The sequence below is a fragment of the Prionailurus viverrinus genome, chromosome D2 (assembly GCF_022837055.1).
Source record: "Prionailurus viverrinus isolate Anna chromosome D2, UM_Priviv_1.0, whole genome shotgun sequence".
NCBI classification, from domain to species: domain Eukaryota; kingdom Metazoa; phylum Chordata; class Mammalia; order Carnivora; family Felidae; genus Prionailurus; species Prionailurus viverrinus.
In genome coordinates, this window is record NC_062571.1 from 30010323 (window position 1) to 30038224 (window position 27902).

Consider the following 27902-nt stretch of genomic DNA (forward strand, 5'->3'; position numbering starts at 1 on the left):
AGCTTCCAGAGGTTTCCCCACCGTGGTACCTTGCTTCCTCCAAGCCAGCAAGGGAGAAAGAGATTCCAGCAACACTGGCACGACAGCCTTATATAAGTAATATAAGCATGGAATCATGTACATGTAATCACATATATCCCAAAGTATCTTTGTCATACTTCCTTGGTTAGAAGCAAGTCATACTCAAAGGGAAGTGATTATACAAGGGCATGAACACACGGACACAGGAATCATGGGGTCACCTTAAGAGTCTGTGTACCATAGCATTGATACTGGTATTGAAGTAACTTTTTTTTTAGTTTTAATTTTATTTATTTTTGAGAGAGAAAGAAAGACAGCGGGGGAGGGGCAGAGAGAGAGGGAGACAGAGAATCTGAGGCAGGCTCCGTGCTGTCAGCACGAGATCATAACCTGAGCTGAAGTCACAGCTCAGACACTTAACCAACTGAGCCACCCAGGTCCCCCAGAAATGAGATTTAATTTTAAATATACCATTTAAACTGTGAACCCCCCAACTTTTTTTTTTTAATTTATATCCAAGTTACTTAGCATATAGTGAAACAATGATTTCAGGGGTAGATTCCTTAATGCCCCTTACTCATTTAGCCCATCTCCCCTCCCACAACCCCTCCAGTAACCCTCTGTTTGTTCTCCATATTTAAGAGTCTCTTGTTTTGCCCCCCTCCCTGTTTTTATATTATTTTTGCTTCCCTTCCCTGTGTTCATCTGTTCTGTGTCTGAAAGTCCTCATATGAGTGAAGTCATATGATATTTGTCTTTCTCTGACTAATTTCGCTTAGCATAGTACCCTCTAGTTCCATCCATGTAGTTGCAAATGGCAAGAGTTCATTCTTTCTGATTGCCGAGTAATACTCCATTGTATATATATACACCACATCTTCTTTATCCATTCATCCATCAATAGGCATTTGGGCTCTTTCCATACTTTGGCTATTGTTGATAGTGCTGCTATAAACACTGGGGTGCCCCTTCAAAACAGCACACCTGTATCCCTTGGATAAATACCTAGTAGTGCAATTGTTCGGTCATAAGGTAGTTCTATTTTTAATTTTTTGAGGTACCTCCATACTCTTCCAAAGTGGCTGCACCAGTTTGCATTCCCACCAGCAGTGCAAAAGAGATCCTCTTTCTCCGCATCCTCGCCAACATCTGTTGTTGCCTGAGTTGTTAATGTTAGCCATTGCCATGCTGACAGTTGTGAGGTGTTATCTCATTGTGGTTTTGATTTGTATTTTCCCCTGATGATGAGTGATGTTGAGCATTTTTTCATGTGTTGGCCATCTGGATGTTTTCCTTGGAGACATTTTGCCTGTTTTGTTCATGTCTTTTGCCCATTTCTTCACTGGATTATTTGGTTTGGGGGTATTGAGTTTGCTAAGTTCTTTATAGACTTTGGATACTAACCCTTTATCTGACATGTCATTTGCAAATATCTCCTCCAATTCCATTGGTTGCCTTTCAGTTTTGCTGATTGTTTCCTTCTCTGTGCAGAAGCTTTTTATTTTGAGGAGGTCCCAATAGTTCATTTTTGCTTTTGTTTCCCTTGCCTCCAGAGATGTGTTGAGTAAGAAGTTGCTGTGGCCAAGATGAAAGAGGTTTTTGCCTGCTTTCTCCTTGAGGATTTTGATGGCTTCCTGTCTTACAGTTAGGTCTTTCATCCATTTTGAGTTTATTTTTGTGTATGGTGTAAGAAAGTGGTCCAGATTCATTTTTCTGCATGTCGCTGTCCAGTTTTCCCAGCACCACTTGCTGAAGAGACTGTCTTTATTCCACTGAATATTTTTTCCTGCTTTGTCAAAGATTAGTTGGCCATATGTTTGTGGGTCCATTTCTGGGTTCTCTATTCTGTTCCATTGATCTGAGTGTTCTTGTGCCAGTACCATACTGTCTTGATGATTACAGCTTTGTAGTACAGCTTGAAGTCTGGGATTGTGATGCCTCCTGCTTTGGTTTTCTTTTTCAAGATTGCTTTAGCTACTCAGGGTCTTTTCTGGTTCCATACAAATTTTAGGATTGTTTGTTCTATCTCTGTGAAGAATGCTGGTGTTATTTTGATAGGGAGAAGTAACTTTTTGTTTTTTAATTGAAGTATCATTGACATGATTACTTTCTTTTTTAAGAGTCCCTATATTTTAGAGCTAAATTCAGAAATATTTACCAATGAATGTATATGACGTCTGTCTGGAGTTTGCTTCAAAATAATCCAGAGGGGGAGGAGAAGTAAGTGGAGGCATAAATAATTGGCCATGAGTGGGAAATTGTTGAACCTGGGTGATAGGTTCATAGGAGCTCATTATATATTCTCTCTACTTTTCTTATATGTTTGAAATTTTTAGAATAAAATTAAAAGTAAATAAATAAAAAGACAGCATGTGTATCTATTGCTACAAAACGAATTACCTCACAACCTAGTAATTTAAAACAAACATTTATTATCTAAGTTTCTGTAGGTCAGAAATCTGGCACAGCTTATGCTGGTGTGTCTGGTTCAGGGTCTCACAAGGCTGCAGAACTACAGGTATCCCAGTCTTGAGGGGTTGGAGGATCTGCTTCCAAGCTCATTCGTGTGGCTGTCGATCAGCCGCTCCTTATGGCAGTTCACAAGGGGCAGCTGGCTTCCCACAGAGCAAGTGATGAGAAACACACACACACACACACACACACACACACACCCCTACCAAAACAGAAAATGCAGTCTTTAATAATATAATCTCAGGAGTGATATACCATCACTTCTGAATATTCTATTCGTCACACAGACCAACCCTAATGAAATGTGGGAGCGGACTGCACAAGGGTCTGAATAGCAGAAGGTGGGATCATTGACAGCCATTTTGGAGGCAGGCTACCATACATGGTGCATAAGGCAAAAACGGAGTGCTGTCCAAATTATTCTTGAAAATCCTGTAAATAACCTATAAAGCATAGAAGACAGATATACCAGTGCACAAGCCCAATACTGCCAGTTTTTCCTCTAGTGCTGGAACACTTCACTGTTTTGTTGAGTGCCAGATAAAGTTGTTGGCTTGAATTAGGGACCATGGGCATTCCAAAAATAAATATACTTAAACCCTAAAATCACATTTGGCCATGCCATGAGCATGTATAGTTAAATTCAAGTAAATTAAATGCATTATGATAGGGTTCTAATGCATTGTTAGAGTGGGAAAGCTTTTGTCTTGGTGACGTCTGCCATTTAGGTCCATTTTGCTGACTCTCTTTGTTTCAGCTCCGCAGTAATAAAGCAGCTGTCTGATTAAAATTTGGCTTCCCAGGGGCGCCTGAGTGGCTCAGTCCGTTAGGCATCCGACTTCGGCTTAGGTCATGATCTCAAGGTTTGTGAGTTCGAGCCCCATGTCGGGCTCTGTGCTGACAGCTCAGAGCCTGGAGCCTGCTTTGGATTCTCTGTCTCCTTCTCTCTCTGCCCCTACCCAACTTGTGCTCTGTCTCTCTCTGTCTCTCAAAAATAAATAAATGTAAAAAAAAAATTTTAATAAAATTTGGCTTCCCAAACATATATGCAAATGCTGAAAAAAATGCTCTGCTCTAATCCATTCCATGATTATTACATTTCTCATTATAATATTAAAAATTGGTATTCTGGCTTTATACATCAGTCTCTATGCACTAGGTAAATGTGAGTCTGCATCTGAAAGATAGATTCACTCTTGGTACATTTACATAATAGGCTTCTGAGCCTGCACCCCTGTGCCCCTGGACTATGATGAATTTACCCTAGTAATGCCACTCTAGGGGGTACCGTCTGAGTGACCTAAAAATCTTCCCCAGGTGTGGCAGCTATATTCACCATACACAGCACATATCCATGAGCTCCCCCACATTTCTCAGTTCCCTTGCTCTTAGATGGTGTATGTGACCAGTTCTGACCAATAAGCTGTGAACAGAATTGATACCTATCATTTCTGAGCCAAACATAGTGAGATTTCCATGCACTCTTTCCTCCTGCTGCAGCAACCATGGAGGCCACATGTTGAAATAGCAGAGTGCAAAATCAGACTAAAAGTACACTTACCAAGGGGCGCCTGGGTGGCCCCGTCAGTTAATCGTCCAATTCTTGATTTCGACTCAGGTCATGATCTCACAGTTCATGGAAACAAGCCCTGAGTTGGACTCTGCGCTGACAGCACGGAGTCTGCTTGGGATTCTCTCTCTCTCTCCCTCTCTCATTGCCCCTCCCCTGTTGGTGTGCTCTCTCTCTCTCTCTCTCTCTCTCTCTCTCTCTCAAAATAAATAAACATTTTTTTTTTCAATGTTTATTTATTTTTTTGGGACAGAGAGAGACAGAGCATGAACGGGGGAGGGGCAGAGAGAGAGGGAGACACAGAATCGGAAACAGGCTCCAGGCTCCGAGCCATCAGCCCAGAGCCCGACGCGGGGCTCGAACTCACGGACCGCGAGATTGTGACCTGGCTGAAGTCGGACGCTTAACCGACTGCGCCACCCAGGCGCCCCAATAAACATTTTTTTAAGTACACTTATCGCGATAGGCCCTGAGTATAAATAATTGTTGAATTGCTATATTGCATACCTGAAACTAAAACAACACTAATATAATTATACTGGAATTTTAAAAATAAATACTTTTTTTAAAAAAGAACTTAGCATATATTTGGGAGATAAAATTCAGACCCTTTCAACTATGCATTTATATAAAATCATTCATACAATTCAGTCCCAGGTTGAGAAAACTACACTCTGTGAAAACCCTCCAGTGATTCTCACCCTTGGTGTCATACTGATGAATTGTGATAAACTGTGAGATGTGTGGCAAGTCACTGGTTACTCATTAAGTTAAAACCCTGAGGCTAGGGAATTGTTTACTTCATTGGAAATTAGGGGAAAATCAAGATTACTGCTATAATAAATTCACTGTCACATGCCTTAACAAAAAGAAATAAAAATAGAAAACATGGTAGCAGTAAGGTGACAAAAATTGGGACACTACAGGAATTTCTAACTCATTAGCTTACAGTTTCTGAGATGGCTGAGAATTGCCATCAATGAGATCACCTGAAACAAACACTTAATGACTTGAAAAAGTCCCCATCCCAAAGTCAATTATAGGTATCCAATATTATAGATGTCACTGAATTGAAATTCATGTTAAAACTAATTTTATTAAAATAAGAGAATAAAGCCTTTTTAAGTTATCACTCTAAATCTATATATCAAGATAAAGGTATTATATTACTTTTAGTATTTAATTTTACTACCACACTAGTACACATACATTTCTTGAAATTTCTGGGGTTTTGGGTTATTCTATGTCCTGATTTTTAGTTATTGAACATGAGTGTGTCCCAATAAGGGAGTAATTTTTTAGGTGTATTAAAATGATTCCTAATCTTACCCTCTGACACATATGAACAGCTTTCGCCTTTTTATCTTCATGACTTACATTCGTCCATATAAATTCATACTATTCATAGACATAGCATAACATTGCTAACATTTTATAGTCCGCTGTAATTTCCTTTCTTAGCACTATATCATGAGATATTTTTCTATATTTCCACATAGTTATTAGGTCTTTTAAAAAAAATTTTTTTCAACGTTTATTTATTTTTGGGACAGAGAGAGACAGAGCATGAACGGGGGAGGGGCAGAGAGAGAGGGAGACACAGAATCGGAAACAGGCTCCAGGCTCTGAGCCATCAGCCCAGAGCCCGACGCGGGGCTCGAACTCCCGGACCGCGAGATCGTGACCTGGCTGAAGTCGGACGCTTAACCGACTGCGCCACCCAGGCGCCCCAATTAGGTCTTTTTAATGTCTGCAAAATATTCTATCAGATACTCACACCTAAGTTTAAATGGTTTGATCTTACTCCTCATAAATTTGTCCCTCATTCTGTGATTGGTAGTCTTAATCAAAGGTGACGACATTAGTCTTCATTACTGGTTACTTACATTTCAAATATGGGTAGAGCCAAAACTCCATTAGTTAATTAGTCAGGAAGCATTATTAAATTTCCATTAACATGTCTTCATTTTTCTATTTCTACCATAAGGATTAATTTCTGCGTGAATTTGGTAAAAGCATCCTCTCACATTTCTTTTTACGCAGAAAATACTTAGTCATTCAAAATAGCAGCATGGAACCACAACCACCTCTAGGCTGTCAGAGTGCCCTCTAAAACAATAGCAGTGCCACCTCTAATGTCAACTCGTCCATCAGGACGCAGTGAAATCTCCAGTTCTCCTCCTCGGCAGGAACACTGAAAGGCTAAAGAAAACATAATACAAGTCACAAATTAATATTGTTTGTTTCCACCCTTTTTAGTTAACATAACATAGTGAAAGACCTCTTATTACAAGCTCTAGAATCTTCCCAGCTCAGTTTAAAATAAATTCCTTCATCTGTCCAGAGTACTGCCCTGCCCTGTTCTCCTGAGCACTGAGGAATCACAAACACAACTGATCCACAAAACACACAGCTCCACATCTTTTCTTCCTGAGCCATTTCCTCTATCACTTCCTGTAATGTCCCAGATACACTCCACCTATAGCTTCCTCCCTGCTTCTATCCAGGAGTAAACAAGGAAATGTGATAAGATACAGGCATGGACTAGAAGTCTAAGAAGATAAAGAGGGGTGATCTCGGCCCTCCTGAGAGAGCCTCATCTTCCTGGGCCTAAAGAGGACAGAGGGAGTTTGTTCACTAATTGTGCTTATCAAGCAACCACACGTCAGACAAACAAGAGGCACAGCCTCAGTCTTCCTGGAGTTCAGTGCGTAGGGGAGTAACTAGACCACAAGCTGCCATCCCCAAATCAGAGTTACCCTACCCTAACCCTCCTACTAAGGCCTAACCCTCCCACTAAGTAAGACCTCCATCCCATAGGGTCAGTCTCCTACTTTGATTAGTGCAACTGTGTAACCTCCTTTGGCTGCAATCTATTTTTCTCTACACCCAAGCAATATATTAATCATTAGGGGACTTAATTCAAAAGCAGTTTTTTTGATTCAATCCTATGACTAGCAATGGCAGTATGGAACTTTGGTGATCATCCACTCTCAACTAAGTAACCTCATTGGGCCAAAGTTACACAGCTTGTTGATTCTATTCAACAAATGCTTATTGGACACTCACTGTATTAGAAGTGTGTCTATGTGTTGGGAGGAACAGAGGTGGAAGATGTTTGGGGTGGAAGATGTTCTGAGTAGAGGATGCAGGGTGAAGGAATTTAAAATCTTTCATTTTCATGTGGGTTTTTCATGAAAAAAACTTTCATGACATTTTATTACATTTTCAAGTAAATAGTATATATGAGAAGGAATGCTAACTTCAAGTTCACAAATGTTTTAAAAATTGGAAAAAAACCTGCCATACCATGCATGTCTTTCTTCCCCAGTTGCTGAGACCAGTAGCTGCTGAGAACGGCATGGGCAGACCCTTAAAAGAAGTGAAGTTATGATACAAAAACAGGAGTGACTTTGTGGTAAATTTATAAGCAATTACAAACAACTATCCAATTTGACTAAACCTTAGATGGCTTAGCCACAGTTGAGTGTGGAATTATGAATGGAGATAGAAACAAAGATACAGAATTTATGGATAAGCTCCTCCAAATGATGTATCTCTTATGTTTTATACTTTCTGAAGGCTGAATTAAACTGCAGGGTTATTTTTATAATTTTTTAATTTGAGTATAATTGATACAAAATGTTATATTAGTTTCAGGTATACAAGATAGTGATTCAATCTCTCTATGTGTTATGGTGTACTCACCACAAGTGTAGCTACTGTCCATCACCACGTGCTATTACAATATCATTGACTATATTCCCTATGCTCTGCCTTTTATTCCTGTGACTTACTCATTCCATAGCTGGAAAGCTATATATCCTACTCCCTTTCACCCATCCCCCACTCCTTCCCCCTGGGAACCATGAGTTTGTTCTCTGTATTTATAGGTTTGATTCTGCTTTTTATTTGTTTATTCATTTGTTTTGTCTCTTATTCCACATATAAGTGAAATCATATGGTATTTATCTTTCTCTGCCTGATTTATTTCATTTAGCATAATACCTCTATGTCCATCCATGTTGTTGCAAATGGAAAAAAATCTCATTCTTTGTTATTGCTGCGTAATATTCGTGTGTGTGTGTGTGTGTGTGTGTGTGTATCACACATATCACATATACATGTATCACATCTTCTTTATCCATTCACCTATTGATGGACACTTGGGTTGCTATAAATAGCTGCTATAAACATCAAAGTGCATATATCTTTTTGAATTAAAATGCAGGTTTTAATTTTTGTCCTATCAGTTCATTGTCAGCACATGGTAGGAAGATCAAGGGCTTCACATAAATCTTTCTCTATATTTCAAGGAAAATATCTCCTTCCCCCTAGGATGAACATGCAAAGAAAACTGGGAACTATGACAAAAGGTTAAATTTTCCACCAAGCCAACTTTTTCAGGCTTTTGGTACCAATAGAACTTTCTTTTAGTGAGACATTTTTTTCCACTGGATTGTACCCTAGTTTTAGATCAGTGAATAGATATTAATATGAAGGAAAAAAATATAAAGTAATAACTGACAGGGGCACCTGGGTGGCTCAGTCAGTTAAGCGTCCAACTTCAACTCAGGTCGTGATCTCGCAGTTTGTGAGTTTGAGCCCCACGTTGGGCTCTGTGCTGGCAGCTCAGATTCTGTGTCTCCCCCTCTCTCTGCCCCTCCCCTGCTTGCGCTCTCTCTCTCTCTCTCTCAAAAATAAATAAACTTTAAAAAATAATAAAGTAATAACTGACAGAAAAGTCTCTGGGGGAAGAAAAGGATGGGTTTTCTTCAGGAAAACTTATCAGATGTTATGAGGGATCCACCTAGGATGACCAAACATCCCAGTTTGCCCAAGACTGTCCTGGTTTTATCACCAAAGGTCCTGTAGGCTGAGAAATGCCTCAGTCCCAAGCAAGCTGAGATGGTTGGTCATCATGTCCAAAGACCTTCCCACTTTAGAAAAGCATTATTACAGGGGAAAACACTTGCCCTCTGTACCAATTAAAACCTTTTAGAAGCAGCTGTGCGTGTGTAAATGCAGTCAAAACTTCTTTTCCATGGGGGAGCGCTGAGCTGTACTTTTTGGATGTCATTGGGCATTCTCCTGAGTCCTTAAAAGTGCTTTGCTGAGCTTTGAATTTCACGTGTTTTCTCAGAGAGTAACTAAGTCAAAGTCCTGAAACCATTCCAGCCTCTGCCTTCTGACCAGAGCAGGAGCCTCAAAGTTCCTTTCCAGCCTCCTTCTGCCCCAGCCACCATCCCATCCACCAGCCTCCTCCATCAAGCATTCCCTTCTTTTTCTCCTCAGCCCACTCTTCTCAAAGAGCATGAGAGGAAGAAGCTTCACATCCTTGCCCATCTTCGATTTCATCCCTCTGCTTCCGGCTGGCAGATCTTGAATAACCCTGTCCCCAAACCCATCCCACCCACTTTGGGGGTAGGTCTGGGAAAACTCTTCCTGTCCCTATTTCCCACCTACAACCCAGGAGTTTATCCTTCAAAAACCAAATCTTATCTAGATGTCAGTGATCATGCAGGCTGGTCATTGAAAAAGAAACAAAAGGCTTTGGGACTGTAGTGGACATCAGCCCCTGAATTTTGCAAATGGCAGATCTGGGAGTGTTGGTTCAGGGAGCCAGTTTTATCATTACTATTAAAATAGCTAATAGTTATTGGGCACTTATCATGTGACAGGTACTGTGCTAAGCACTTACCATGCATTATCTTTATATAACCCTATGAGGTAATACTCATATTTTATAGAGGAGGGAACAGAAATTTTTAAAAGTTAAGTCATTTGCTCCAGGTCAACAGCTAGGAAACTAGGATGTAAACTCAGACTGTCTGACATAAGGCTGCTATACTGCCTGCTTAATTCTGTAGTTGTCACATGAAACTTCAGTGAAGGGATGGGGGCAGGGGAGATAAGGAAACAGAAACAGCTCAAAACCCAAGCAACCTGAAAAGTCATGTGAAGGGCACTTAAACAGCTATTTGTTATCCTCCTCCTTCATTGTTGAACCATCCCCAGGACCCAATCAAAAAGTACCTGTTACAGGGTCTTCAGCCACACCAACCCACGGTGCAAAATATCTGGAGTAAAAGTCAAATGCTTGGCTCTGCCCTCCAGGCTCTCCTTTAAGGGTGAGAATGAGTCCTTTCACCTTTCCTGTGTTTTCCACTTGCAGAAGATTCTGTGTGTTCACCTTCAGGTTCTCCAAAAATGACCTTGTTCATAAATAGGACCCATTAGGACAAACCCATCCCACAGACCACTACACAGACTCTCTAAAGCAAGATAAGGTGCAGCTTGAGCAAACAGCTCAGCAGTCAGGGAGGAAAGCAAGTTGAATATCTTGCTACCTGGGAACAAAACTCTCTGACTGCATAAATCATGGTTTGACTGGACATAGCACAGTCAAACAAAACCAGAGCTATAAATATGGGTTCTCAGCCCTCCCCAAAGTGCTGACAAAGCCAAAAATTTTGTTTACCTCTTGTAAGTATCACTGAGCCGGACAAGGAGCTTTCGGGTATCGGGAGAATAGTGGATGTCCTGGACCAGTGTATCACCTATGGCAGTCTGTGGAGACAGACCAAAAACTCCTCAGGAGTGCCTCCTGGGTCAAATCATTGATCTTCTGTATGGGGAAAAACCTCTCATGAGCATCTCCTGTGTGCCAGGCATAGCCAACATCTCCAATCCCAAGAGTTTTAGTTCAGTTTCAGCTCTCAAGGTGTTGCCCAAGGAAGGCTAGTTTCCTGGAGACCAGAGACCTTTAAGGGGGTTGAGCTTACCCTCTGAGAGCCAAAGATAGGCATTGTTCACAAGTATCACTATGTGCCTCCACACTCTACTCTTTCAAGTGTTCATTTTCCTCGCAAATAAAGAGGAAGACTTAGAGAGGCCCAGGAACAGGGACGGACACACACACACACACACACACACACACACACACACACACCCTGACCCAGATCTGAGGGGCCCTGGAGTCAAAGCTCTGAATCTGTCTACTGTCTACTGTCTGTAGAAACGGGGGCCTCAGGCCCACCTCTTAACATTGTTGTGAAGATTAAATGAAATATGTATGTGGTCGCCCTGGGTGGCTCAGTTGGTTGAGTGTCCGACTTCGGCTCAGGTCATGATCTCACGTTTGTGGGTTCAAGCCCCGCATCAGGCTCTGTGCTGACAGCTCCGAGCCTGGGGTCTGCTTCAGATTCTGTGTCTCCCTCTCTCTCTACCTCTCCCCTGCTTGCAGTCTGTCTCTCTCGGTCTCTCAAAAAAATAAAATGTTAAAAAAAAAACTTTTTTTAAGAAAGAAGAAAAAAAGAAAGAATATACATGGAGTCCCAGCATCAGCAAATAGGAGATTCTATATGGCAAGGACTCAGGGCCAGCAGTTTGAATAAAAGTGGGGACTAGACCACTCATCTTAACACTACTCTGTTTGGCAAGCACTGTTTTCACTCAGACTGTGTGCTGTGGATCAGTAACATAGCAACATTTACTAAAGATACTTTCATTCACGCTCTACCTAAGACTGCACACAATCTTGCTCATATCCTAGAACATTATTTGTGTGATTGGTTGTTGATTTGGAGTGCTGAGATTATGAGGGGGGAAAAGCCTCTCCAAGTCACCCTTTGGCACCACCACTGGCTGTAGGCAGAGCAGATGAGAATTACACAGAAGTGATCTGACCACCATTAGGTCGCTTCAGGTCCTCCAATCTTCTCTAGGGGCTGAGATGTTCCAGGTCCCAAAACCAAGACTCCATCCACTTTGGGTGATGCCTCAACTGTCTGCCCCTGTTTCCACAGCTGAATAATGTCCGTCCCTCTAGAAATGGAAACTCTTGCAGCCAGATCCCATCTGCTCTTGGGGACTTTCAGTTTCTCGGAAGGATTATTCAGCCCTCCTCTGCATGAATTCTTATGTCAATTTGAAAGTCTAATTCTCAGCTGAGAATCTTATTGTTAGTTTCTAGGAACATAAAATGACAATACTCACTATAACTAACTCTTTATCATGCCCATTTTACAAATGCTGAGCCTCAGGCATAAAGATACCAGGTTAAGTTCTTTCTACCATGACCAAGGTCTATGCTGTGAATATTTTCCACTTTCTTGACAACATGCTTAAAGTAGTTCATTTTTTAATTTGGCTTGTCTTCCAAAACCTGAGCCACAGGTGGGGCTGAGTGTAAAATCAGAATCTATAATCCTTACTGCTACTCTTTGAAAACATAGACAATATAAGACACTAAACAGATTATAAATGCTTTAGTTGAAAAGTCAATTGGAAACACCCCAGTGGCACCCACAAAGGCCATTTTACAGAATTTTTTTTTTTTTGGTCACTGCAGCCCTTGTCCTGGTCTTAACCAGTCCCTTCCTTCTCTACAAACTAAGTACCTGGTCATCCAGAGCTGCTCTGCCCGTCTGGCATCTCCACAGGATGACCATAGTGTGTACTTCACTGGGGAACAGTGAGAATTACAGGAGATATTGCATGTGAAATGCTTATTAGCACCTGGTACTGCACAGGGAGACTCTCCAAAATGTTTATTATCATTATTGTTATTCTTGTTTTTAAGACCCACCCCTATATAGACCTCCAGAGGAAGGCAGACTATGAATCTTGCCTTCTGTCTCAATTTACCCAGACTTTCCTGCCCTCCTCCATCAAAGCACAGCTCCTCAGCTGACCTCAGCCTCATTCTCCACCACAGAAATTAGGATCGCCCTGCCAGGCAGCTTCCATTCTTTTTTCTCTCAGCCACCACACAGCAGTCTGTCCTCCCCTTACCTTCATGGAAGCTAATACTGACAATGAAGGGTCAGGGAAAATTGCTCAACCTTCTCACCAAATAACATTCAGTATTAAAATCCACACCTCAAATGCACTGTGCACTCTTCATCCGAGCTTAGACTGGAACATTTATACTGATAGAAGGCCTATCTTTGGGGGTCAAAGGCTACTGATCCTTTGTGCTCAAACAACAGATCAGACCAGATGTTCAAATGACCAGATCACATGAGCTTAAGTTTAATTCCTTTCACCAACCTTTATCAAGTCGTCCACTTCATGGAAGTCCTAGATGAGGAGAAAAGACAAGACCATTGTAAAACAGGCAAGCTGTCAGTTGTATACAGTTCATGGCAATAATTAGAAAGAGCTTACCTGGGGGTGAGTTGGATAAAGAGGCAGATCCAGGATGATACCATCCTGTGCTCTTCTGGCCGTTAGTTCCCCACTCAGAGTGACAAAGGTTAGAGTGCTATTCACATTTTCTGGCCAAAAAAAAGAGTCTTACTTTTGTCAATTATAAAGGAATTTTGAGAGAAAATCAAGAAATAGGAAAATAAACTTTGTTATATCTTTACATATCTGTTTTGATCACTATTGTGTTTCCTTAGATTCTGTGGCAGTGCTGCCTTTTCCCATAAGGAGGGGTCCAACTTTGCCTTACTGTGGTCCAGAGTAGAGAAAGGCATCCCTGGATTCTCACTTGAGAACCGAGAACATAACTGATTGAACTTGACATCATACTGCAAGGCTTCAAATGCCAGCTTCTTTTAGCTTACTAACTGTGCCTTTGAGCAAACTATTTAACCTCCTTAAGCCTCCATTTCCTCATCAATAAAATGGGGTAAAAATTAAACCTACCTCATAGGGATGCAATAGTGTTTTCTAATGCAGATTTTTAAATATACACTATAGAGTTACAAATAGTACTAGTCTAATATGCCAAAGGGATGACAAATAGAATATACAAATTATGAACAACAGTCTAAAGGAACAAATCAAGCTTACCCTAAATAAACCAAGCTATACATAAAATTATCATTTGAAGATTGAGCCTTCATGTTACTGATACAACTTGGGCCACTTATCTGACCTCATTGTGGGTAACATTTTTAGTGAAAACAAAGATTTATGACCTAATTCTTTCCTCCCCCTTAATATTTCTGTGAAACTTAACCATATCTAAAAGGTAAGGAAATTTGGCATTGTCAATTAACTTTCACTGAATATAAAATTTATACTCTAAAACTCAAAGTTTAATTTTTCTTATTATAATTGGTGGAATACATTATTATTTACAAAGCACCTTTTCATAACTTATATAACCTTAAGACCACCCTATGGGGGATCTGAAGGTTATTATTCCAAGTCTCTGCCTCACTTCAACCAATGTGGGGTTTCAAAAGACACTCAATCCAACTTCAGTAAAATCTACTTTTTTTTTTTTTTTTTTTTTTTAAATTTATTTTTGCAACGTTTATTTATTTTTGGGACAGAGAGAGACAGAGCATGAACGGGGGAGGGGCAGAGAGAGAGGGAGACACAGAATCGGAAACAGGCTCCAGGCTCCGAGCCATCAGCCCAGAGCCTGACGCGGGGCTCGAACTCCCGGACCGCGAGATCGTGACCTGGCTGAAGTCGGACGCCCAACCGACTGCGCCACCCAGGCGCCCCAAATCTACTTTTCAAGACTGAGTTCCTAAACAATATTTCAGGATACTTTCCTGCCTTCATTCTTGTCCCCTATCCACAGAAACCAAAATTGTCTTTTTAAGACATATAATGGATTACATTGTAGAGGAGCCTTGACCTGACTATCAATGTTATCTCCTGCCAGTCACCCCCAAGAAGCTCCAGCCACTCCTAGTATATAGGCTGCATCTCAAGGGCTTTGCATTTGCTGCTACCTCTGACTCCTTCTCACAGTCTAGCTCTTTGCACAGATGGCTTCATATTCTTCAGCCTGAAGGTCCCTTCTCTAGTGCATGCCGTTGTCCAAAATCTCACTCAACCTTCCCCTCTCAAGGCAAGGACTAGGTGAGGCAAGGAAATACAGAGGAACAAATTTAAGGAGGCATCTGCTATCAAGTACAGCCTGAAGGCTTGATTTTCTCCCCCTTCACCCAACCCCAACTGGGTTGTGGAAGGTGTTGGTGACCGACAGCTCTCAGCTGAGTCCCACTCTGTGAATTGCCCTTGGGTGAGTAGAGCTATTTTACCCAAGGTCATGCTGCTTTTCTGGGCATTGGAGGCTGGTCAATGGAAGGTACAAAGGCCCAAACTTTTGCTTCTATTTAGAACTATACTACTTAAAGAACCTTGGCAGCTTTAGACCTCCCTGTGGATTTGGCCTAGGCCTTTCTTTGTTGCTACCACTTTGCAGTTCACCTTCTCGCTCTTGTATTCCACTTTCTTTACTCCCCTACAAACATTGATCCCAAGAATACTGCCCGCAGTTCTTCCGGCATGCAATATGTCTCGGAGTCCACTTCCTGGGGAAACTCACCCTGTAACACCTTCCCTACCACCTCCATCTAAGTAACTCCCCAGAGAACCTCCTTTTCCAACTCTGCACTCACTACAGTTACCCTCTGTCATATCGTCCTGTGTATTTCCTTGTTTAACTTCCTGTTTGTTGTCTACACCTATTCATGGCTACTTCCATCTCCACTTTTAGGGCATTTCTAGGCATCTCTCCCGTACCCCATTCCCACAAAGCCCTGACCTTTATTATACTAAATGTAGCTAGGATGAAAACTGATAGGATTGAGGTCCTGCATCATCTCTTCATAAGGTAAATGTGTATAGTCAGGGCTCATGAATCTTCAGAGTAAAGAATCTCTTGTGAGGGGCATTTGGCTGCCACAGTCTGTAGAGTATGTGACTCTTGATCTCGGGGTCCTGAGTTCAAGCCCCACAGTGGGTGTACAGTTTACAGAAGAAGAAGGAGGAGGAGGAGGAGGAGGAGGAGGAGAAAGAAAAAGGAAAGAAAGAAAGAAAGAAAGAAAGAAAGAAGAAGAAAGAAGCAGCAGCAGCTGCTGCTGCTCTTGCAAAATGAATTTCAATGTGGGTGGGGACATATTCAGAGCAAAAAGTGCCTTATGGTTCCCAGATATCACATCATGTGAGATGCCTGTTGTGTCTCACAAGCTCACCCGCTGTGTTGGTCAGAGACCAGAGAACTCCTCTTCAAAATAAAATGGCATTCTAGAGAACACTGACCATGGCTTTCCAACATGCCTAGCACATATTCAGGAAGGCCAAAGTCTCGGGGGCTGTTTTTGTTTTGGTGTACCAAATTGCATGAAATAGATTCTGTGATGTCTTTATACCAGTATCTTTGATTCATCACAAAGACTTTGTGAGAATTTTTTTAAATATTGGCTATTTGCTAAATGATGGGTTCATAAAAGAAAATCACATTACTTATTTTGTAAAACAGCACAGCTGCGGAAGCCAGGGTAGCATGGCCACAGAGAGGAACCTCAGTTGCCGGCGTAAACCACCTTAATCCAAAGCAGGAACCTTCAGAGGAAGAAAAACCAAAGAGAAATGAGATCATTCCCATACAAGTGGGTCACAAATTTTTTATTTTCTTACTCTTTTCTAGATATTTCCCTAGCATGATTAATACCTGAAAGGAGGAATGAAGGAGGCCAGCATCGTCAGGCTCCCCAGTGCTGATCTGGAGCTGAAACGTTCAAATCACCCAACACCTGCTCCCTGAGATGAACTGAAAACTAAATCAGAATCTCCCCCTGCTCTTCTCCTATCTGCATGCAAATAGTAAATAGGCATCTCTCTTAAATATCATTCCCCACTGGAAAAGCAGCTTCTGGTATCATTCAAGAATGGCTTTTAAAAAAAAAAGCATAGGGGCGCCTGGGTGGCTCAGTCGGTTGGGCGTCCGACTTCAGCTCAGGTCACGATCTCGTGGTCCGTGAGTTCGAGCCCCGCGTCGGGCTCTGGGCTGATGGCTCAGAGCCAGGAGCCTGTTTCCGATTCTGTGTCTCCCTCTCTCTCTGCCCCTCCCCCGTTCATGCTCTGTCTCTCTCTGTCTCAAAAATAAACGTTAAAAAAAAAATTAAAAAAAAAAAGCATATTTACTTTGTGTAAAGTTGTCAGTTGGGTGCAGTTTTCGGATAAAAGCAGTTTCAGAGAGATTCATTTCTCTTGCAATTTTTTGATGCATGTCTTCATCCAATTTCTAAATTAGAAAAAAAGTTTATTGAGATTCCAGAAAAACAAATCAGACTTCCTTGGACAACAACTGCCATTAGTTAATAATATAGCTTATTAATATTAGAAGTTACGTGCTTCACAGGAAATAATTGCCAAGGAAGTCCAGATACTTTTACAAAGGTTGTTTCTCAGAAATCTATCCTTGTAACACCACCCTTCATAGGTTGTAGATGCTCGGAGCTGGAACAGACTCTGGAAAACCTACTGGCCTAGCCTACCTTTCATCAGACTATTATCTAATCTGTCTGAGAGCCTATGCTCTCTTCTAAACAATCTCCACAAAGAGAAACTTCACAATCTTCCTTTCTTGTTGAATAAAAAGATGTTCAGCATGCACTCTGGGTAGGCTGGCCCATTCTGCCCCCATTTATACATGCATTTCCTTTTATAAGTCAGGCCTCAGGCCAGAGCTCACCTCCTTCAGGAAGCCTTCCAGACCACTCTGTCTAAAGGCTTTGTCTCCTCCCAGTGCTTAGGCCACCTGAATTTACCCAGTGTATCCCTTCGCTGTCTGTCTCCCACCATCTGAGGGGACATTATGAAGGGATATTATGAGGGCATACAATGTGCTACCTTGCTTTGTCCTGGCTAAGAACAATGTTCTGTATTCATCCCAGAATGGTAGGAGCTCAGTAAACATTTGCTGAAAGAATACATTATTCACTTCATCCTCATTTTTATTTTGTTTTTTATGTGACCTCTATGCCCAACTTGGAGCTCGAACTCATGACTCTGATATCAATAGTCACATGCTGTACTGACTGAGCCAGCCAGGCACCCCACTTTATCTTCATTTTTAAAACCCTCAGTATAGATATTTTTATATACTTCGTATATAACGAAATCAAATACAGAGAGGTTATGTAATATCCTAAGGTTATAATATGCCTAATAAATGGTAGAGTGGTTAAGAGTGTGGACTTTGTAAGTGGTAACAACTAGTGAATCTAGAGGAAGGGTATATGGATATTCATTGTACCATTCTCAAACTTTTCTGTAAGTTTTTAATTTTTCAGAAAATTGTTAAAAAAATAATGTGAATTTGTATCCTGGGTCAGGTCCTAGTAGCGGTGCAAGAGTGGGCAAGTCACTTATCTCATGGAGCCTCAGTTTCCACACCTTTAAAAATGAGGAGAACAGGAGCACCTGGGTGGCTCAGTTGGTTGAACGTCCAACTCTTGATTTCAGCTCAGGTCATGATCTCATGGTTCGGGTTTGCAGGATCGAGCACCGCATTGGACTCTGTGCTGACAACACAGAGGCTGCTTGGGATTCCCTCTCCCTCTCTCTCTGCCCCTCCCCTGATCAAGCTCGTGTGTGCTCTCTCTTGCTCTCTCTCTCAAAATAAATAGACAAACTTTAAAATAGACAACAGTACTTAAGTGAAAGAGTTACTGTAGAGACACATAAAATACACACACACACATTCCTCTTAAGAAAAAAAATGGGTCAGAAATATGCGTTTTCCTTTAGAGAATGAAAATCAACTTTTTAATCAACAAATGCTCACTAGTTAGATTTAAATTCTAAAGAAGTCTCAAGACAAATGTATTTTTGCTTTGGCCAAATGTACTATTCCTGAGCCCCTGAAACCCAGAAATAAGATTTACAACTTTATACTAATAAATTCATAATTCACTTATCTGACTTATGTAAATTAAACATAATTTAGTTGATGCACATTCTTTGGAAACACTTTCCACACACTCATATAAGGCACAAAACAGTGATTATTTTTTAAACTATCAGCTAATATAAAAATCCTAGTGGACTTACTAAGCTTTTCTTAAAGGAACACCATATTCAAAACCTATAGATGCTCTGTAGTCCTATAGAAAGAGAAATTACTTAAGAAATTGATATTTATTGGGATGCCTGGGTGGCTCAGTCAGCTAAACACCTGGCTCTTGGTTTCAGCTCAGGTCATGATTTCGTGGTTCATGACTTCAAGTCCCACATCAGATTCTGCACTAACAGGGTGGAGCCTGCTTAGAATTCTCTCTCTCTCTTTCTGCCCTTCCCCCTCTCACTCTCTCTCTCTCCCTCTTTCTCTTTCTCAAAATAAGTAAATAAACTTAAAAAAAAAAAAGAAATTGGTATTTATTGCCTGAAAACCCAAACATAACACAATGGTTTTGTGTTTTAGTTAACATTTTCCTTTCAAAAGATTAAATCGAATAATGCACATAAAGTGCTCATCACAGTGCCCAACACATAGTAAGTACTTGATAAATGTTAGCTTTTATTTTAAGTGGCTAAAAGCCCATGCTTTAACCAGCCACACTTCTCTTCCTCTCCATAACAAAGACAAACTATTATTATCCCTTTAACACACTGCAAACAGGAAAAACAATGTCTATCAGATAAGATGGATTCTTGCAACATTTCTCAGGGAAGGCAGAAATCAGTCAATTACCAAATGCTGTGCTAGGCCAGCAGCATCAGCACCACTACTGAAGAAATTTGTTAGAAATGCAGAGTCTCAGGCCCCACCCCAGACCTTCTGAATCAGAGTCCTCATATTTTTAAAGATTTTTATTTTGGGGGTGCCTGGGTGGCTCAGTTCGTAAGTGTCTGGCTCTAGATTTCATTTCAGGTCATGATCTCCCAGTTTGTGATTTCGAGCCCTGTGTTGGGCTCTGCACTGATACCACGGAGCCTGCTTGGGATTCTCTCTCTCCCTCTGTCTCTGGCCCTCCCCTGCTCTCTCTCTCTCAAAAATAAATATTTAAAAAAAGATTTTCATTTCTAAGTAATCTCTACACCCAACATGGGGCTCAAACTCATGACCCTGAGATCAAGAGTCACATGCTCTACCAACTGAGCCAGCCAGGTGCCCCTGGAATCTCCTTTTTTTTTTTTTTTTTTTTTTTTTTACTAGATCTCTAAGTGATCCGTGTGCACATTAGAGTTTGAGAAACCCTGGTGTATAAGATATGGACCCATGTTCAATGGGATTAGCATCTTGCAGGGAATCAAGACAGACGCAGCAACAATGAGCAACACCAGAGAGTATATAATTGAGACACATAGATTTTGACAATAAATACTCTAGGACTTTTTAAAAAAATTTTTTAAATGTTTGTTCATTTTTGAGAGACAGAGCATGAGCTGGGAAGAGGCAGAGAGAGAGGGAGACACAGAATCTGAAGCAGGCTCCAGGCACACAGCTGGATGCGGGGATCAAACTCACAAACAGTGAGATCATGACCTGAGCTGAAGTCAGACGCTTAAGTGATTGAGCCACCCAGGTACCCCAAAACTCTAGGACTTTAAAGATGAAGCTATGAGGTAGACTTAGGAAAAGGACAAATTTTGGTGAGTTGGACAGGAAAGTTTGTGCAAAGAGCTTTATACTGGGGATGCTTCTTGGGCAACTCACTTGACCTCGATTCTGTTCTTGTTAACTCCCTGACACTCTAGGATTCTGTAAGCCGAGGCAAGGAGAATTAGGATGGTAGTAATGAAATGGCATGAACACCTGTCACACCTGTGGGCCCAGAGAGTAAGTAGTCCCACCTGAGGGGGGGGGTCTGCTGGGCATCCCAGCCAACAAGACAACAATGTTAAGAAGCACTCCTCGCAGGGGCACCTGGGTGGTTCAGCAGGTTAAGCATCTGACTTCAGCTCAGGTCAGGATCTCACGGTTCATGGGTTTGAGCCCTGTCAGGCTCTGTGCTGACAGCTCAGAGCCTGGAGCCTGCTTCGGATTCTGTGCCCCACCCCCCCCCACCCCTCCCCTACTTGCACTCTCTCTCTCAAAATAAGTAAACATTAAAAAAAAATTTTTTTATAAGGAGCACTTCTTGCAGCCCACTGAATGTTCTGTGTAGAAATTGGCCCACATGTCTGTGCATACAACACCCTAGAGAAACTGGGAGCCAACTAATTCCCTAGTACAGACCTCAGTGGTGATTGAAGGCGTAATAAAGAAAAGCCTGTGCTGGTCTTTCCAGATTTGCCTCTGTGGCTGCAGGAACCTGTGGTGCCTGCCAATCCTTCCTCTATCTGATCTGGCCAAACTCCTTATCCTCATCCTTCCTTTCTTTGTCCACTTCTTCCCTCTACCTTTACAACAAGAGTCTCAAAATTCATTAAAGCATCCCACATTGTAGCCAAGCTCACCATCTATTGGTAATAGATTTCTTTGCAAATGGGCTTGTTTGCACATCAGCTAGAACACACACTTCATGACTGTCAGCTCTTTAGTCCTCTCTACCTCGATGTATTGCACCAATTGCAATTTGAATTTCTGTGGCTCTAATTTCTGTCCCAGGACACTTAAAATGCACTTGTTATTTGTCTACAGGACCAGAGACACTGTAGAAAGTTTGATAGTAGCAGCTCTCAAATTCAGGCAGCTGAATTTCTACACTGGAACCAAAGGTCAAGGTAATGGTGAATCGTGAGAGGGCTAATGTTGTTTCAACTTTGAGAGCTTTAGAAGAGACTGCATTCATTCAAAAAACTGAATTTTTGTTCTAATAATTTTTTTCATTTTACCGTAAAGTTGTTTATTTTCAAATGCAGCACATCAAGGTTACACACCAACAACTGTTAATTCTCTTCCTCTAATATCCATTTCCCTTTGGCAATCTCATGAGTCAAATTTCCAACAGCAAAAACAGAGGCATGGTTGTTTTTCTGAGTTCCAGTGTACTGCATTGGGACACTAAGGTATCCTCACCATTTGGCCCACAAACATTAATGATCAGAAAATCAGAGCAAAGTTTTAAAATACTCCCATCTTGTGGCAGCTTAGAAACATGACAGTCAAAACATGATAGTCCTGCTATCGTTCCCAGTTCATTTGTCCCTCTGCTGTAGATGGATCCCAACAAAGGAAACACACTTGGATATGGAAAGTTCTAAATCATCCAGGAAGAAACAGGAGGTTCCTTATGAGGCACTTGTATTTCATATTTTGAAGTTACGTCCACACAATGCAGCACTCAAACTGTAGGCCATCTTTGGTTGTTCCTGATGGTTCTTATGGGTGCCTAGTCCTTCCAGCTCCATCATAGAACCCAAAGCTCATACTCACCTTGCATACCCCGCCCACCCCACCTCACCAATGAGAATAAAAGATCAGTAGTTGTTAGCTAGAACTCTTAGAGATTTTTGCCATAATTTAATTAATTAATAGATTTACTTTCACTCAATAGCTATTTAGTGCCTGACATGTGCTAGGCCATGTGTAATAGAACAAGTTAGAATAGGTTAAGATTTCATAGAATGTGCAGTCTAGTGAGGAAGACAGGCATTAAATGAATTTCAAGAGTGATGCATGCTACCAACTGGGAAGTAAGGGGTGCTGTAGGAGAACATATCTACTGTGGTGATGAGTATGATGGGTTAAAAGCATGGGCTGTGCAGTCAGGCAGACCTGGGGTGGGGATCCTGAAGTCAGCCACTTAGGTAATTACTTAACCTTCCTCTGCCTCTGTCTTCGCATTTGTAAAATGGGATAAGACCTACTCTTAGAGTAGATGTAAGCATAAAATGAGATAACATATAAAAAGCAATTTAGCACAGTATCTGGCTGAACCTGCCTGAAGTCATTGCTCCCAAAGCTGAGGGTTATGTGCTAGAAGAGAGTGATGTAGAAATTCCCACATCAGCGTCTCCTCCCTTGCATTTCTCTCTTCCCTCAAATACTGGGCAAGAGAAAACCTTCAATGGCCTAGAAAAATCTTCTCTGCACTCTTCATCCCTTTTCTGGCCATAAAAATGAGATGACTTTGGAATTCCTGAGAAACCCTAGGAGCCTCTGACCCGGTAGAAGCACACAGAGCCAGTGATCCTCTAAGGAAGGGCACCAGATTTGGAAATGGCCATTGCGTCATAAGCTTCCCCACATGAGTTAAAGCACAAACTGAACTGAACACAGTATTGCTGTATACTTGTTTTTCCTTAAATACATAACACACCAAGCTGTAAAGAGGCCTTCTTACCCTCTAAATTTAACCAGGAAAACTGGAACAGCGAGTTGTTTAGGAACTAAAATGAAGCATTCCTCTTTAAAAGTGCAAAGCCAATCCTCCTTACTGTCCCTGGAAATGTTTGGGTTAGTGTTTAAAAGAATACACACACACACATATGTATATATGTGAATATTATATTGATTGTGGCATAGTGTCCAGCACATGGTACGTGGCCAGGAGATGCCAGCTGAATTGGAATAAATGTATATTCTAGGCATACAACAAAGCTGTTTTTATAGATAATTTTAACAGGAAAACTCAAGAATAAACCACTGTTTAGGGGTGCCTGGCTCAAATGGAAGAATGTGCAACTCTTGATCTCGGGGTCATGAGTTCAAACCCCATGTTGGGTATAGAGAATACTAAAATAAATAAATAAATAAAAACTTTTAAAATAAACAAAACAAATATTAAACGACTGTTTAAAAGATCCTCTGAAACAGTGGTTTTCAACTGGGGGCAATTTTTTATTGTCATGATAGGGAAAAGGGAAGACTGCTATCATCTAGTGGGTAGAAGCCAAGGATGCGGCCAATACTGCAGATGACAACCTCACCCTACAAAGAACTACCCAGTTCTGCCACTGTTGAGAAACCCCACCCTAAATATACACCCACAAACAACACCTATGTACAACAACAAAAACAACAACAACAACAACAACAACAAAACAACTTGAGGCTTTGTTAGAATATGAAGGAGAATAATTATAGGCTCCCTACCCCTGTTGATATGTTATTTTCATTAATTAACACTGTTTTACAAAAGAATAAACAGCATATCACCCCTTATCACTACCATAGCCCTCTGACCCATTCAAGTTTTTGGTCATGAATTCCTGTAGTTGTTACACAGCTATCAAAGTAAAATATCTGTTTCATTTTTTTAAATATTGTTTCTATACATTTTTATACCTGTACATGATCTTTATTGTCAAATTCATTGTCCAGCATTTGAGGACACCATCAAGTTTTTAAGGTTTTAAATATTTTTTTCAATTATCTGTTCCATATTCCATTTAGCCCTTAATCAGTTTTATTTTCAGCTAATGTACAGCATTAAAAGTTACTCGCGTGAAAATTCTTTAAATGGACTTGTCTAGAAAGGAAAACAAAAGAAACTTTACAATATTCTAGAAGCTCTTGGAATGTTGTTAGCCAGAATTTTTTTTTTTTTTTTTTTTTTTGCTTTCCTTCCAGAAGTCTTTTATCAAGTGTTGAAACAGCTCAAAGAGCAATTACTTTGTCTTTAGTCTGCCCACCAAGTTTTTTGCGATTAGTCTCATCTCGGTCAAATTTTTAAATAATTTTAAACAAAACAAAACAAAAAAGAACATCCCTTTGAAGCCCTTCACTTAAAATCTGAAGTAGTTTCCCTTCTGAAAAATCCAACATTGTTCTGTTCTCTGAGTCCCTCTTGTAGATCTTTTAGCCTTTGTGGTAACTATTGAATAATGATCAGGTTTACATGTCTGTTTTTCCCACTAGACTTTGAGCACCTCAAGGGCAGGCAAACTTACTCAACTTTGTACCTCCTATCCCTACCCCAAAGCCTGGCTCGTGGTAGATATGGACAAATATTTGTAGAATACAGTAATGACAGGCTAAACACTGACCAAACTATGGGAAACATTACAAGGTTTAACAGTTATTTGTCTCTGATATTTTCCTAAGTTTATTTGTGTTCTCTCTAGGTGTTTCAGGTGTCCACTGTGTCCAACCATGGGTAAAAGAATCCAAGGGCATAAACCACAGTTTATACTTCCACTCTAATTTTTATTGCTTATGAATTGAGAAAAGTGCCAAGTTAGCCTCTAGGAGAACAGGATTTCCCAGACCACAGAATAGGAAACTAGCAAACTATTCTTTAGATATCTATTCAGTTGTCTCTGACAGGCCACCAAATTAGCCTGGTCCCACAGGTCCAAAGCCCGGAAATGAATTGGGAGAGCATCCCTGAATCGTGGGCTTCCTTATTTTCTTTTTCTTTCTTCCATTCTTACTGAAGCATATTGCTTTGAACTATGCTAAGTTCTCTGCTTAAATGTTTATGTCCTGGTTTTTCCGAATATATAAAAAACATGTAAAATAGAATTGAAGAGCGAGAAAAAGGCTCCGGTGTGTAGTGCATGTACTGGAAGTAAAAGGAATAAATTGAAGAATATTGCTAATTCTTGTCATTTGGTGAAAATTGAGTATATAAATCACTAGAAACTATTTTCAGAACTCTTCGAGGAGATTACATGAGGACATGCTACAAATACACTAAGTCTCTTAAGCAATTTCATTCATTTCCACAATTCCTTGACATGAAGCTGTTTGCCAGATTATTTCTAAAGAAAGTTCACGATTTAGAATCTGGTTGTTAATCATTCTCTCAATAATCCTCCCAAGCTCTTGTGTTACTTGATAAAGCCTATTAACTTAATTACTTCCTGCATTTTATGGTTGGAAGATGCCAGCTGCAAGGTTGCATAATGAATGTATCCTTAAGGACAAGATGAGGACTTTTCATCACCATTTTGCTGCTCTGCTTTAGGGAGAAAGGGTACCAAGTGTACCAAGAACTCAATCAACAGCATTCACCCATCTCAGTAAAACCCCAGCCATTCTGCATCTTGAGAGCACAATAGAATCACTTGGGGAAACTTTAAAAAAAAGTGCTGCCTGGGTTCCACCCCTAGAGATTCTGGGATGCACGTGAGCATAGGAATTTTAAAGCTCCTTGGGTGATTTTAATATACAATTTGACATTCATTGCACTTAAAGTCTCCAACACACACTTGGCCCAGCTTAGTAAAACTTATTTAAGATCATCAAATGCTTACTGTGTTTTCGAAGTAATTCTCAGACAATCTGCTCTTGCACTAACTGCTCTGAGTGGAAGGGCTCCTTGGCTTGTTTCCTAATACCCAGGTACCAACACAAAGCACTGAAGGTCAGTGAATATTTAACTATTCTGTTAATACTCATCCTAACCAAAAGCCATTTTTAAAATGAGACTTTTAGGGGGCACCTGGGTGGCTCAGTCGGTTAAGCATCCAACTTTGACTCAGGTCATGATCTCCCAGTTCATGGATTTGAGCCCTGTATGGGGTTCTTTGCTCTCAGGGCAGAGCCTGCTTTGGATCCTCAGTCCCCCCCCCCCCACCCCACCCCCCCCGCGACCTCTGCCCCGCCCCCTCTTTCTGCCCCTCCCCCCACTCTCTCTCAAAAATGAATACCAAAAATGAATAAACTTTTTTTTTAAATGAGACTTTCAAGAAAAAAAGTTCTCCCTACATTAGAGCTTAATTATCACTTAATTACTTAATTCCTTGCAAAATGTTTCATTTACTTGGTCCTGAAAAGAATTTCTAATTGTCTGAACTATAGCTAAGGTTAAAGATATCCAGCTAAAATCTTTTATGTTAAATATAATATCATCCATGTCTGGTCACATAAAACTCATCTAATTTCATTCGCTTTCACATTTGGTGCTCACTAAATGAAAACCTGATGGCTGAAAATGAGCTCTATATCTTTTTTTTTTTTAATAGGTTCTAGTTCTTCCTTACGTAAGTCTTTATTTTTCTAGACTTAAAGCATCTGGGTGTAAGCATTCTCATCATATAATTTGGTCAAAATCAACTTGCAGACATAAACATTGCTGATATCATTTGACAAAGAACACAAACCAAAGACAAACAGGTGGGTCTGATTGTTGTTGTTTTTAAGAAATATTTGGTTCTACAGGAATCTAGAATTTTAAGCACCGCACTTCAAAACCAAGTACTTACATTTTCCAGAAGACAAACAGCAGCAGGATTCCCGTGAAATGCTTTTGCTGTAAATGCATCTACTGTGAAAATAGGGAGCTTCATTTTCCTTGCTCTGCAAATTGCCAGTAGCCTGCTTTATTTCTTGTTGTTGCAAAAAATCAGGAAGTTAATGTTTTACTTGGTGTACAGAAGCAACCAATAATTAATTCCCAGGTACAAAGTCAACAATTTCTCTAATACACCTAAAGATAGGTGATCCCCTAGTATTTTTAAGTCTCTAAATTGAATTTGTTTTCAAATACTGGATAAATAGAATATTTTATTTTCAAATTTTGTATTGATGTTTATACTGTACGTATACTTAAGAACATAATCATATTCTTTGTTAGAGTAGCCAACCTAGCTTAGGTTATATTTTTAATGAAGTACATGACATGTCCAAGGGGCATATATGTTGCTTATAGTCTCCCAATGAATCACAAGCCTTTTAAAATAGTGCTTTTTTTCCAATTGTAAAAAGTATCCTCACTATAAAAAACTTGGAAAGTTAAAGAGTGACCCATAATCATGCAAATCAACAATAACGTTGTTGTTTTTAGTTTTTTAGTTTTTGGGTTTTTTTGGATTTAACATAGTAAAGGAGTCTCAAGCTTTAATTAATTTTGTGTTATTTTGTAAACCTGTACGTGGGGACTTTTTTTTCACATGGAGACTTTTTTGAGCTCATGTGACATATTTATTAAAATAAAGCTTTTCATTATAAGATTAATACTTTCTCTTTACTAAAAATCTATAAAATACAGAAAAGCAGGGGTAAAAAATCTGTACTTCTACTCCCTAGAGATAAATTCTGTTAACATTCTGGGTGCTTCTTTTGCTTTACTACAAAGCATGGTCCTTGTCAGAGCAATGGATGGATCCCTCTCTCCCAAAGTTACAGAATTTTTTAAAAATTCCACAAATTAGGGGATGCTTTGTTTAAATTAAAAAAAAAAAAATCGGCACCTGGGTGGCTTAATCAGTTAAGCATCAGACTCTTGATATCGGCTTGGGTCGT

General features: G+C 40.4%; 1 protein-coding gene across 1 annotated transcript; it reads right to left on the reverse strand.

Moving 5' to 3' along the window:
- Window positions 1–6152: 6152 nt before the first annotated feature.
- On the reverse strand, window positions 6153–26947 carry PBLD (phenazine biosynthesis like protein domain containing). Its single transcript, XM_047825779.1, has 9 exons — window positions 26864–26947; window positions 16967–17066; window positions 16286–16384; window positions 13235–13344; window positions 13118–13147; window positions 10545–10633; window positions 10100–10278; window positions 7373–7435; window positions 6153–6265 (listed from the first exon to the last, which is right to left on the reverse strand). Exons 1-9 carry the CDS (start codon window positions 26945–26947, stop codon window positions 6153–6155), a joined length of 867 nt encoding a protein of 288 aa, XP_047681735.1.
- Window positions 26948–27902: the final 955 nt, after the last annotated feature.

Excerpts from the sequence above, each read along its gene's own strand:
- PBLD (XM_047825779.1), bottom strand. The coding sequence starts at position 26,947 with ATGAAGCTCCCTATTTTCACAGTAGATGCATTTACAGCAAAAGCATTT. Across the intron at positions 16,385-16,966 it reads AACTGACAACTTTACACAAA|GTTCCTGCTTTGGATTAAGG; the intron begins GTAAATATGCTT and ends CTTCCTCTGAAG. Across the intron at positions 7,436-10,099 it reads GGCTGAAGACCCTGTAACAG|GGTCTGCCCATGCCGTTCTC; the intron begins GTACTTTTTGAT and ends ACTTCTTTTAAG.